This window comes from Enhydra lutris, unplaced genomic scaffold (genome assembly GCF_002288905.1).
Source record: "Enhydra lutris kenyoni isolate GAN:26980312 unplaced genomic scaffold, ASM228890v2 scaffoldscaffold33, whole genome shotgun sequence".
In the NCBI taxonomy this organism is placed as follows: domain Eukaryota; kingdom Metazoa; phylum Chordata; class Mammalia; order Carnivora; family Mustelidae; genus Enhydra; species Enhydra lutris.
This window is the reverse complement of record NW_019154117.1, coordinates 1,784,484-1,796,225: the sequence shown is the minus strand read 5'-3', so window position 1 is coordinate 1,796,225 and position 11,742 is coordinate 1,784,484. Positions and strand designations below refer to the sequence as shown.

The 11,742-nt window shown below is 55.6% G+C and overlaps 1 protein-coding gene across 1 annotated transcript; it reads left to right on the top strand.

Annotated features, from left to right (window-relative positions):
• The first annotated feature begins 8,023 nt into the window (after positions 1-8,023).
• LOC111153625 (growth arrest and DNA damage inducible gamma) lies at positions 8,024-9,548 on the top strand. Its single transcript, XM_022512768.1, has 4 exons — positions 8,024-8,232; positions 8,481-8,582; positions 8,718-8,931; positions 9,021-9,548. The coding sequence occupies exons 1-4, from the start codon at positions 8,180-8,182 to the stop codon at positions 9,129-9,131; spliced, it is 480 nt and encodes a 159-aa protein (XP_022368476.1). The 5' UTR covers positions 8,024-8,179; the 3' UTR covers positions 9,132-9,548.
• Positions 9,549-11,742: the final 2,194 nt, after the last annotated feature.

The following is an 11,742-nucleotide window of genomic DNA, read 5'->3' as shown; positions in this document are numbered from 1 at the left end:
GGCATGACCCCCAGCATGCACCTGCAGAGACCTCACTCGTCGGAAAGGACAAAATAGTACCTTTATGTTGGAGAAGGCTGGCAGACTGCCTTGGTCAGACGACCACCAACATGGGGCCAGGGATAAGGACAGACCCGTCAGAGCTGGTGGGACACCTGTCCGGGAGGACTCAGCATCCCCAGAATCGAATCCCGAGGGAGCATCAGATGGACCCATGTGGTGGGAGAGTCTACAGAAAGATGTCAAAACATGTCTGTGTCACAGAGCAGACCTGGGAACTGTTTCAGATCACAGGAGACAGAAGAGTATGTGGCCGTGGCCCGGGGCCCCCTGGTGTTGGCACTCCCAAGACGTTCTTAAACCGTACGATTGGACCTACACCACAGACTACAAGGGAACGCTGCTTGGAGAGTCACTTAAGTTAAAGGTTGTACCTACAACAGATCATATAGATACAGAGAAACTGAAAGCCAGAGAACAGATTAAATTTTTTGAAGAAGTTCTCCTGTTTGAGGATGAACTTCATGATCATGGAGTTTCAAGCCTGAGTGTGAAAATTAGAGTGATGCCTTCTAGCTTTTTCCTGCTGTTGCGATTTTTCTTGAGAATTGATGGGGTGCTTATCAGAATGAATGACACAAGACTTTACCATGAGGTGTGTGTTCTTACTTCATGAGTACCCTGGTTGACGTTGGGATTGTTCTGTTGTTTCATTGTCTGGTTGGGAATTTGAAGGGAAGCACTGCTTTATACTTTATGACAGTCCTTCTGACCTTTAAGGTAGGGGTTCTACATGCACTGTTGACTGCACAGTAAACGAAACAGCACATCTTTTCTGAAAGTTCTGGTAGCTAAAAATGTTTTCTAAAGGACACTCCCCAGTAGGGCATGTCTGATGCTTCTAAAAAAACCTCATGTGTACTTAATCTGTGTTTAAGAGAACTGTCCCTTAACTCTTACCTTTGTTCATCATATTAGTGCTTATATAATGTCTTTATTAAAAATACCAATCACATGGCAAAAAAAAAAAAAAAAAAAAGGGGGCGCCTGGGTGGCTCAGCGGGTTGGGCCGCTGCCTTCGGCTCAGGTCATGATCTCAGGGTTCTGGGATCGAGCCCCGCATCGGGCTCTCTGCTCGGCGGGGAGCCTGCTTCCTCCTCTCTCTCTGCCTGCCTCTCTGCCTGCTTGTGATCTCTGTCTGTCAAATAAATAAATAAAATCTTTAAAAAAAAAAAAAAAAAAAACAGGACAAGCTTGTAAGAAAACTGAAGTGCTTGAAAGCCATTGCTGTGTGAGCCAGGACCAGGGAAGAGCCCTCTCTGCTGGCCAGAGCGTGTCAGGGGACCGAGGGAGATCGGGAATTCTGGTCCACAGAAGAAGTGGAGAGTGGGCTCGAGGGCAGCCTGGCGGTCGGGGGTAGGGATGGCCAGAAGTCCAGCTCCGTCATTAACTGTGTGACCCTGACCCCACTTTTCCCATCTGTATGGTGGGCAGGAGCACCACCACGGACACAGCATTCCCGGGGGCTGTTCTGCAGCCCTGTGCTGGTGGATCACATGGCCTATCTACTGTGGCAAACCCTCCGGAAGCATCTTCCGGGTCTGCCTGCCTTTTCCCCCGTTACTCCACAGGTGGGTTCCTGAGCAGGGTCGGAGCTCCTTGCCGCTTCTCCCTGCTGTTGGCAGCATATGGCCAGAGCCTGCCAGCCCCCCAGGGTGGGGGTGGGGGGGACATAGAAAGGTCTGGACTTCTCAGAGCTGGACGCTGTATTCTTTTTGACCACAAGATGGCATGCGGCAGTCATAATATCCCGACAGGCACCGCTGGATGGGGCTGAGGAAAGTCAAACAGTTTTTTTGGAATTTTTTTTACTTGGTTAATTTCCTGGTCCTTCATGGACCTGATGGTTTGCCCCAACGGCTCTAGAAAAGGTTTTACAGAAATGTTTGTCTCTCCCTTCTTTGTGACAAGCTCCAGAGCTAGCTGCTCTGAGTTCCAAGCCATGCTTTGGCACCTCCTGGCTGTGTGACCTCAGGTAAGTTGCTTACCCTCTCTGTGCCCACATTTCCTTATCTGAGAGTGTTGACAATCGTACGGACCTAGCAAGGTCATCGTGAGGATTCAGTGACTTTATAAAGTGCTTGGAGTCGTGCCTGACATATAACAAGCATTATAAAAGTCTGGTAAATAAAACCATACCACGAATACCACTAATAATGGCATACTCAAGGTTTGCTCTGTTCTTTTCAAATGGATGCAATCCAGAACTGAAAAAATGGAATGGAGCGCCTGGGTGGCTCAGTGGGTCATGTCTGTCCTCGGCTCAGGTCACCATCCTGGGGTCCTGGGATCAAGCCCTGCGTCGGATTCCCTGTGCCCGGGGGAGCCAGCCTCTCCCTCTCCCTCTGCCTGCCTCTCCCCCTGCTTGTGCTCTCTCATGCTCTCCCTGTGAAATACATAAATGCAATCTTTAAAAAAAAAATGAAAAACAGAATTGTACCTATAAGAGTCTCAAAAACAGGTTGAGTATACTTAAATATTTTTAAGTTCTAGAATTCCCAATTACATAAACAGTGGAAACAATTTTCACAATTTATTGCTGTAATTCACTTCCAGGAAGTAGACGTTTTCGCAAAATGGCGGGCAGGAGAATTTTACCCATTGCTTCTTGCTAAAACGCACATCTTGGTGACCTGCGCACCTCTGGGAAAGGTGTCCTCAGGTGTTTGGCGGCTGTGCCCTCTTTGTGCCTCTCCTGTGTCGTCCGAGATCTTATCTTGGCCATTCCAGAGTTAACCTCCCAGGGCAATGCAGCTACTGCCCCTGGCCCTGAACAGACCAGAGTCAAACGGCAGAAGGGGCAGCTCAGGAGCCAAAGGTCACGTTCCTGCCTCTCCCTCCCTGGAAGCAGAGCCCCAGGGGTGTCGGACTTCTTGGTCTGTTACCACACGGCCACCGATCGCTCCACACCATGCCCAATGCTCGCATCGGGTGGATGCTGTCTGGCGCTGAGGCTGTCGTCCGTGAGAAGTTTGAATCTGTCTTACAGAACAAGTTGTAGAAAGTTTAATCACAGAAAAGTACAGAGAAGAAGATAAACAATCTTGTGTGATCTCAGCCCTCCACCTTCCAGCCAGGATTTCGGGTTGGATGTTGTATGTATTAAGTCAGGGGGTCTGAAGGCTTACGCACTCCTGGAATCCTACCATTTTGCCTCTTGCTTCTCCGCATGGTGTCTGAGGCCTGATCTTGCCACAAAAACATAGGTTTCGTTTAGGGCTACTCCACAGCGGACCACCTGCCTCTGTGGTGGTTTCCGATTTGCAGTATTAGGAAGAAATGTTGCAACAAACATTTCCTTATAATACACACTTTGGGGAATGCACTGTTTTCTTAAAGATTTTATTTATTTGTCAGAGACATAGAGATAGAGAGGGCACAAGCAGGGGGAGAAACAGAGGCAGAGGGAGAAGCAGGCTCCCTACCGAGCAAGGATACCAATGTGGGGATCAACCCCAGAGACCCTGGGATCATGACCTGAGCCAAAGGCAGATGCTTAACTGTCGGAGCCATCAAGGCGCCCTGGGGAATATGCTTCTTTAGGAGAACTTAAGGAAAGCGGATTTAGTGTGTCCAAAGCAGGGACTCTCTTCACCTTACACTTTAATTCATGCACTAACTTTTTGCTCAAGGTCAGAGCTAAGCGTGCAGCAAACCCCAGCTCTGAGCCTGTCCTGCTCACCACACCTCCGATGTCATGCTCCTGTTTCTGGGTATTTAGACACTTACTCTGAATTATCTTTCAGAACCTAAAGGGGGACTTTCGGATCGGAAGTTCTGTGGTTCTGTTCGCCTATCACACGCTGTCTGTTAACGACCTCAGAAGGGCAATCACAGCCTCTAGGCTCACCACATGCTGCTAGAGGTGAGGCTTAAGTCCAGCTCGAGCCCTCCAGAGACTGGGCGGGGGGCTCAGTGTGCCAGCGGGCCAGTGTGACATTTGGGACGTGTCTAGGGTGACATGGACAGTGCATAGCTACCACCCACTCCCACCTACACAAACAAGTCGGACCAACTTTGCAAGCCATCTTAGCACGCTGCCCACCAACTCAAATGAGTGGGGGCCAAATGGTGACCTGGTGTGACCTTTAGAAACTCCCAGCGGGGCTCATGAAAGGCAAAGGGCAGATCTTCTTTTCGTGTGGGGGGGGAGGGAGCCCAGGCTCAGAAGTCTTGGCGCATAGCCACTCCAGGAAGGATGCACATCTGGGCTTCTCGGGGGTGGGGTGGGGGTTTGAGCCCGCAGCGGGAGCAGCTGAGTTAGGACCCATGTCACACATCACGCTGACTCATGGTGGAGAAAGTGGCAAGTGCAGGAACGATCTGCCCACACCCCCTGAGGGGTTGCGGGGGCTTCACCGAGCCAGGAGTAACTGCTCCTTCCAGAAACCCCTCTCGACACAGGGGCTGCCCACAGATGTCCGGCTTGCACCCTGTGGGGATTTCCCTTTCTCGGTTTCCCGTCCCTGTCTCAGCTGCCCTCTGACGCCTCCCCATCCACTGGCCTCACAGCTTCCCAGGTGTGGCGGTGTGTGTGTGTTGGGGGGCAGCTCTGTGCCTGTTAGGTGCTGGGACACACTGCCGCTGGGTTTTAGGTCATCGGTGTCCGTTTTGCGCAAAGATGCGGTTTCTCGTTTTGTGTTCACGTAGTATTGTCACCAGCTCATGCCCACACTGCTCTCTGTGAGTTCCGAGAAAAAAACCCAAAACTGCTTGAAACCCAGGAGGCCTGTCCTGCCTCGTGGAGGGACAAAGCGGTGGGGCTGGGGTAAGAGGAGGCATGGGACCCGTCGCTGCTCTGAGCCCTGGGCCGACATCGGAGAAACAGCCCTGCACAGTATGGGACACGAACGGTGCTTACCCTATTTGAGCTCATCTTTTAAGAACCTGCCCCCCCCTTTTTTGGCAAAGAAAAAAAAAAAAGTTTGCAAAAAGCCCCTCAGGGGACAAGCAGGTGATGAAAGAGCAGAGTGGCTGGGTGTCCTCAGAGGGGTGTGGTGGGGACCCGAGGAACGCTGCAGGGGAGTTGCAAGTCTGGGGGTCTCTGTGTGCCTCCCCCAGCTGAAGGTTGCTTGTGGCAGACACACGGTGGCCAGATCTTCCCATTTCTCAGGAGGAGCTGGAAAGGCAGACTTCTATGGAAGAGCTGCTGGTTTTGAAAGGTCGCTCTGCCTCTGTCCCCGAGATAAGCCAGAGGCCAAGGGGGTGCAGCCCGCAGGCGGCACAGAGCTCTGGGCAGCCCCGCCCGTGGCCTGCGGCTCTGGTGGGCCTGCTCTGCAACCACACTGGGCTCGCCCCAAAAGCAAATAGTTTGAGAAGCCGCAGCAGGGACTGTCTCCTAAGCCTTCCTGCTCACTTGAAGCCACGTCCTCCCATCCCCCAGGGAGTGGCAATTCCTCCAACATTCTGGCCGGCCGTGAGAAAGAACGACTTAGCAAAAACAGTTAAGTAACATTCCCAAAGGGTGTTTAAAACAGAGCTTCCCTGAGGATGTGTGTTTAATAAACTCGATACCACCTGCATTTTTAAGGCTCAGGGGAAGGTTTAGGGGTGCGGTCCCCGGGGATTTGGGTGACGTCACAGCATGCAAGGACTTGGGGCTCCAGCAGGCTGAGATGCTGTTTGGGGGTGGGGGACATGTGGCCTAGCTAGGGGCAGGTGACTCTGGACAGGGTTTGGGCGTTGCATACTCTCTCCCTTTAGTCTGCTCAGCTCACGGAATCGGCAGAACCAGCGGCTTCTGCATTTGTCACACTGTAAGTTGGTGGTGGTGGGGGTGGTTCTCCTGGAGGCCGATTTTGCTTCCAGATAAAATGTTTCTTTCCCTATTGACATGAGGGCTCGGGCTGCCTTTCAGACTGACCTAATAAGTCATGTGAAGCCGTATCCTATGTCAGAAAGGTGGTTTTCCTGAAATTGAATACCTTAAAAATGTGAGCAAAGCAGAATAGCCCAAGGGTTGTCAGTCAGCGGGCTTTCTGCAGGTTGGCTCAGTGCCAACTGGAAATGCTGCCCCCTGTCCCCCTCCCCAGTCAGGCCTGTCCGGTGGCCTTCCTGCAGGAGAAGGGGGGGTAAGACCTGCTGAGCCCCCAGATTTGTATTGTTATAAATGTCCAGGCGCCCTAAGATGTGAAGTAAGCCCTATTTGCAACATCTCCCGGGACCAGAACTAATGCACTTTAGGGCAATTTGATACATAAAGAACAGCAGTACTACACCTCAGTCACTCAGAAATAAACGTATTTATTCAAGCACTTCCTGAGCCACCAGCAAAGACAGAAAGGAAGCAGTAGCACATGAACGCGACAGGTGCATCTGGGAAGCCGGGACCAGGTGAGCAAACACCTTCTGGGATTCCGGGAAGCGGCCCTGACTTCGCGGCTGCTACCTCCACTGGAGGGCACAGGACGCCGACGCCCTGGGTCTTCTTACCCGTCCCGGCGGCGCAGCGGGGCCTGGGCTTGCCGGGGACACCCTGAGCTGTCCTTCCAGGCTCCAGCCCCCCCCCCCCCCCCCGACGAAACGGGGCCATGAAGGGCACCCCGGCGGGAGTTTCCTGGTAGCGCGGAGAGATGAGAACATCCAAAGTGAAGCTCTCCGTGGGCACATGGTCTGAACGCGCCGGCTCACGGGGTGCGGAGTGGTGACATCACAGCACTGTCTGTTCATAGCTTCCAGTTTTATTATGCTATAATCGGAAAACAACTTTTATATATGTATATTTAGGTAATTCGGACATTTCAAAATAGCGTTTAAGAAGTACGGTCTCTGCCCCCACCAGTGCTGGGACCGAGTCCCCTTCTGTCCTCACCTCCTTCCCGGGTAGGTTTTGCAGCCCTTCCTCTGGATTTCCATGAACGCGCAGTTGGGGTGGGGTCAGCAGACCCGCCAGGGCCTCTCGGGGACCGCAGGGCGCGAGGCCAGCACCCCAGACGACCGTGCAGGTGGGGGCGGGGGTGGCCCGAGCATTTCCGGACAGCCTGTAGATGGCGCCCCGGGAAAGGGATTCGGAGCTGCGCTCTTCGTGCTCGGGGACAAGAGCCCCGGGTCTCCGCGCAGCGCACCTGGCTGCGTAGACTGGGCGGCAGCCGGCGCGAGGACCCGGGGGCGGCGAGGGGGCGGAATTACATACAGACGGGCGCCCGTGCAGGGGACGCACACCCAGGGGAGCAGGAGTGGCACGTGGCCCGACCCCCACGCGCCGGGCAGCCCGCGACCCCCACGCGCGGCGGGGCCCTACCCACCCCACCCTGCGGCAGGTGGACAGTGTCGCTATGAAGAGAAAGCCGCGATTGTCCCTCCTGCAAACCGCCACACGCCAGACCTCCGCTATTGTGCGCTCTCCATAGAAATGCAAACGAGCCGCGTGCGCCGGCCGCAATCTGCTCGCGCGTCCCAGCGCCCCGCGGCGCTCGGCTCCGGGCGGGGAGGTCGGCTCGGACCCTCCAGCGCGGCCGGGTCGGGGCGCTGAGCGTGCGGGGAGGCCTCGCCGGCGCGCCGCGGCTCGTGCTGTCGCTGGAAGGGGCCGTGGCGCCAGGCCTTTTGCAAGCTTAAAGCCCGCGCTGGGTGTTTTTACTTCGAGTTCCGGTTCAAAAGGAACCGTCTTACAACTTCCAATTAAAAGTAAAGAAGAAAATAGAAAGGTAGCAACAAAAATAAATGCCCAAAGAAAAAAATCTTCAGTTTCCCCAAAGGGGCATTTCATAAATTGCAGCGTCTATTAGCAAGCAAGGTTTTGTTTTTTTTTTTTAACTTTTTCCTTTTAAGGACTTAAAAAAAACAAAAAGGCGAGTGAAATCTGCAGGCTCCAGTCTGCCTGGTAACACCCCGACAAAAGCGGCAGATTTGAGGCATTGTCATCCCCCGCGCCCCTCCCCACGTGGCCTTCTGGCACGAGCCGCGGCGGCCGCCTCATTTGCATCAGAAAGCGGGCGCCGGCCAATGGGCGCGCAGCCTCGCGCCAGCTGGCGGCGCGGCGGCCCGGCCTATATAAGGGGGCGCGGCGCGCTGGGGCGCACTCGCTGGCCGTGGGCTCGCCAGGCTGCCTCGGCTCCGCGTCTCCGCCGCGTCTGCGCCGCTCGCTCCTCTCGTGGATAAGTAGCTGCTCCGCGACCCAACCATGACTCTGGAGGAAATCCGCGGCCAAGACACGGTTCCCGAAAGCACCGCCAGGTGGGTTGGCGCCGGGCGCCGGACGTCTCCGGGCGCGGGGAGCCTGTCCCTGTCCTGGCTGCAGCGGGACGGGCGGCCGCCTTCGGGGCCTGCCGGGATGGGGAGCCGCTGGGCGGGAGCTGGGCTCCGGAGGTGCGTCTCCGGAGCCGGGGCGCTGGGCAGGGGCGCGGGGGGCGGCTGTGCTCGGGGCTGGGGATCCCGCCGCGCCTTCAGGCCGGACCCGCTCACCGCGCTGGCTCCGTCCGCAGGATGCAGGGCGCCGGGAAGGCGCTGCACGAGCTGCTGCTGTCGGCGCAGCGCCAGGGCTGCCTCACCGCCGGCGTCTATGAGTCCGCCAAAGTCCTGAATGTGTGAGTGTGGACGCGGCCCCGGGTGGGGCGGTCGGGGGCGGCGGCGGCGGCCGGGAGACCCGGGAGACGGCGGCGGGGGGTGCCGCCACCCGGACTCGGCGCCCTGCCCTCACCACCCGGTTCCCGCCTGTGCAGGGACCCCGACAACGTGACCTTCTGCGTGCTGGCCGCCGACGCGGAGGACGAGGGCGACATCGCGCTGCAGATCCACTTCACGCTGATCCAGGCGTTCTGCTGCGAGAACGACATAGACATCGTGCGCGTGGGCGACGTGCAGCGGCTGGCGGCGATCGTGGGCGCCGGCGACGAGGCGGCCGCGCCTGGAGACTTGCACTGCATCCTCATTTCGGTGAGTGTCGCCGTCGCCCCGGCGTCGCCCTGGCGTCGCCCTGCCGCGACCAGCGGCCAGCCAGGCTGACCTCTGCACTCTCCCCGCAGAACCCCAATGAGGACGCGTGGAAGGACCCCGCCTTGGAGAAGCTCAGCGTGTTCTGCGAGGAGAGCCGCAGCGTCAACGACTGGGTGCCCAGTATCACCCTCCCCGAGTGACAGCCCGGAGGAGGCCTTGGTCTGATCGACGTGGTGACGCCCCGGGGCGCCTAGCGCGCGGCTGGCTCTGTGGATGCGCCCTCGGAGGGCGCGGGACCGGAGTGCTGCGTGGAGAGCGGCGAGGAGGGGCGGCCCCCTGCAGGAGAGGCCCGGCGGCGGCAGGGGCGGGCTGGCCCCCAGCCCGGGACTCTGCGAGTGTGGGGAGCGGCTGCTTGCCCTGGAAGGCCGGAGGCGGGCCGCTGGCCACGGGGCCGGGAAGAAGGGACCGGCCCGGCAGGCGTGACTCAGCAGGCTGCGCGCTCGACAGGAAGGAGGGGAAAGGCCAGGCGGGCGATGCCTGGACTCACTCGGACAGTTAGAGGAGCTCTGACGGACTGAGCAGCCCTGCACCGCTGTTTCCAGGCGGCGGGCGATGCTCCGCTTTCTAAAGGATTCAGTTTTGAGTATTTTTACAATAAACGTACCTGAAACAGACTTATTCTCTTTATTGAGGGGGGTTCCCCTCCGAGGGGGGAGGTGGTTTGCAGGGTTCCCCGTGACTGCTGAAGCCCCCAGACCAGACAGGAGGGCACCTGCTCGCTTTCCTGCGGCGCTGAATTCAGGCTCCCCCAGAGCGCTTGGGGGGGGGGAGGGGACACAGAACTTGAGCCCTGCTATTTTCCGGGGATTTTTAAACTTGCAGGAGAGGAGCATGCTTGAGATAAGACATCAGCGCAGCAGTTCCAGGCTGACCCTCCAGCCGGATAACAGCAGCCTCTCCCTCCCCTCCCCCCCTGCCCCCGCAGCCCCCTCCCTTCTGACAGCTGCTTATCAGAACAGCTTGCAGGAGGCACGCAGGCCCTCCTGCACAATGAGCGGGACCTTCTGCTGGCGCAGCCCTTTGTGGTCCCCAAGGACGGTGGTGGCAGAACGCTCCCAGGAGTCTTTTCCTCTTACAGGCACGGGGCTGACGGCAATGTCTCTGCAGTGTTAATGCCATGTATGACATGATGACTGCATTTAAGTGTGAGTCATCATTTTGTCGTGGCTGTGATAGGGCTGCAAAGAGCTGTGCAAACAACGGGAAGAGTCCACACAAGTGGGGGGAGCGACTGTGAGCGGAACAAGCATCCTCCACCTGCTATGCTGAGGGCTCTTTGACCACAGCCGGGTTCCACGGGCTGCTGCTGTTCATAGCCCCATTTCCAGACTTACAGGAGTAAAAGAATTTAAGTCCTTCCCACAAAGACTTTCTTTGAGAAACATTGAGGGGGAAGTGTCCTGAGTGAATCAATCTTCTTTATTAGGCCAGGATGTCTGGGCTGCGCCGTGCTTGGCCGGAACCCTGTCCAGCCAGGGACGGGCGTGTGGGGCTGGCCTGCTGGGAGTGGGCAGCCCGGCGGGCCAGGGAGCCTTCTGGGCAAAGGCGGGGTGCTGTGTTGTTTTTCTACTGAGTAAACTCTCCTGAATTACCAGCAGTCCCAGGTGGCTGATTCACCCTGTCGGGCTCCACTTTTTAAATTCTCTCCAAATCCTGGAAGCCGTCACAGGAAAACAGGACTGTAGGAGCTTAATTCTTCTTCCCAGAATGAAAGCATTCTGTTTCTCATATATCAACTCTGCAAGACATTTCCCCCTTGATTAGACGGAGGCCCAAGGAAAGAACTCAGCCGGGTTTGTGCCCGACTTTCATTAATATTTTACCTACTTGCTTCTTGGAGAGTTGACCTCTCTGCATCAGGGTGGTGTCCTGTGGGGTGGGTGTCCACGCCAGTCAGGCTGCATCCTGGCAAATGGCCATTTGCCACAGCACTCTATAGTAAACAAAAATGAGGCAAAATTACTTTAGAACATGCCCTTCGAAGAATACGGTTAGCAGAACGTAGGGGAGGGCAGGCCGGCAGACCCTGCTGCTGGCTGATTGACCACTGCAGAGCATTCAGCCGGTAGCCCTTAAGAAACAGGGCTTTCTTGGATTAGAACCTACAGCGAGGGCACCTGTCGGAGCCCCAGGGGCTAGGAGAATTTGCCGGCAAAAAAAATGCATGCTTAGTAACAGCGCCAGTCCCAAACACGCTGGTCTTCTCCCTTCCTTTCTTTTCTTTTCTTTTCTTTTCTTTTCTTTTCTTTTCTTTTCTTTTCTTTTCTTTTCTTTTCTTTTTTTTCTTTTCTTTTCTTTCTTTTCTTTCTTTCTTTCTTTTTTTTTTTTCTTTTTGGATGACTGGGATTTCATGCTACTAAAATAAAATACGCCAGAAGACAGATAATAAAACGCACGGTGCTTACCAATGCACTATTGCCTTCATACGTCCAACAATTCTCAGTGGCGCTGCATAGATAAGCTAATTATCTCACCCATGTCGAGGGGATCCCTACAGACTGTCGGACACAATGCTCTGAGTCTAGAAAGTGCTGGATGAATGCTAATGACAATAATACTTAAAGGTTAATGGAGGCATTTGCTACAGATCATGGAGCCCACAGTGGACTGGGAGAGTTAGGACCTGGCCATCTGGTTCCAGGACCCAATGCTTGACCTACTAGGACCCAGAAATCCTGCTGAATTTGCAAGGAGGGCTACTTTCATAAGATAGCTATCTAAGTTTCTAATAGTTTTCTACATTCGTTGTAG

What these genes read in the sequence shown, in the direction of transcription:
- LOC111153625 (XM_022512768.1), top strand. Translation starts at nt 8,180, where the DNA reads ATGACTCTGGAGGAAATCCGCGGCCAAGACACGGTTCCCGAAAGCACC. An exon ending in GTTCCCGAAAGCACCGCCAG is followed by an intron (nt 8,233 to 8,480) that starts GTGGGTTGGCGC and finishes CTCCGTCCGCAG; the next exon opens with GATGCAGGGCGCCGGGAAGG. An exon ending in TCCGCCAAAGTCCTGAATGT is followed by an intron (nt 8,583 to 8,717) that starts GTGAGTGTGGAC and finishes CCGCCTGTGCAG; the next exon opens with GGACCCCGACAACGTGACCT.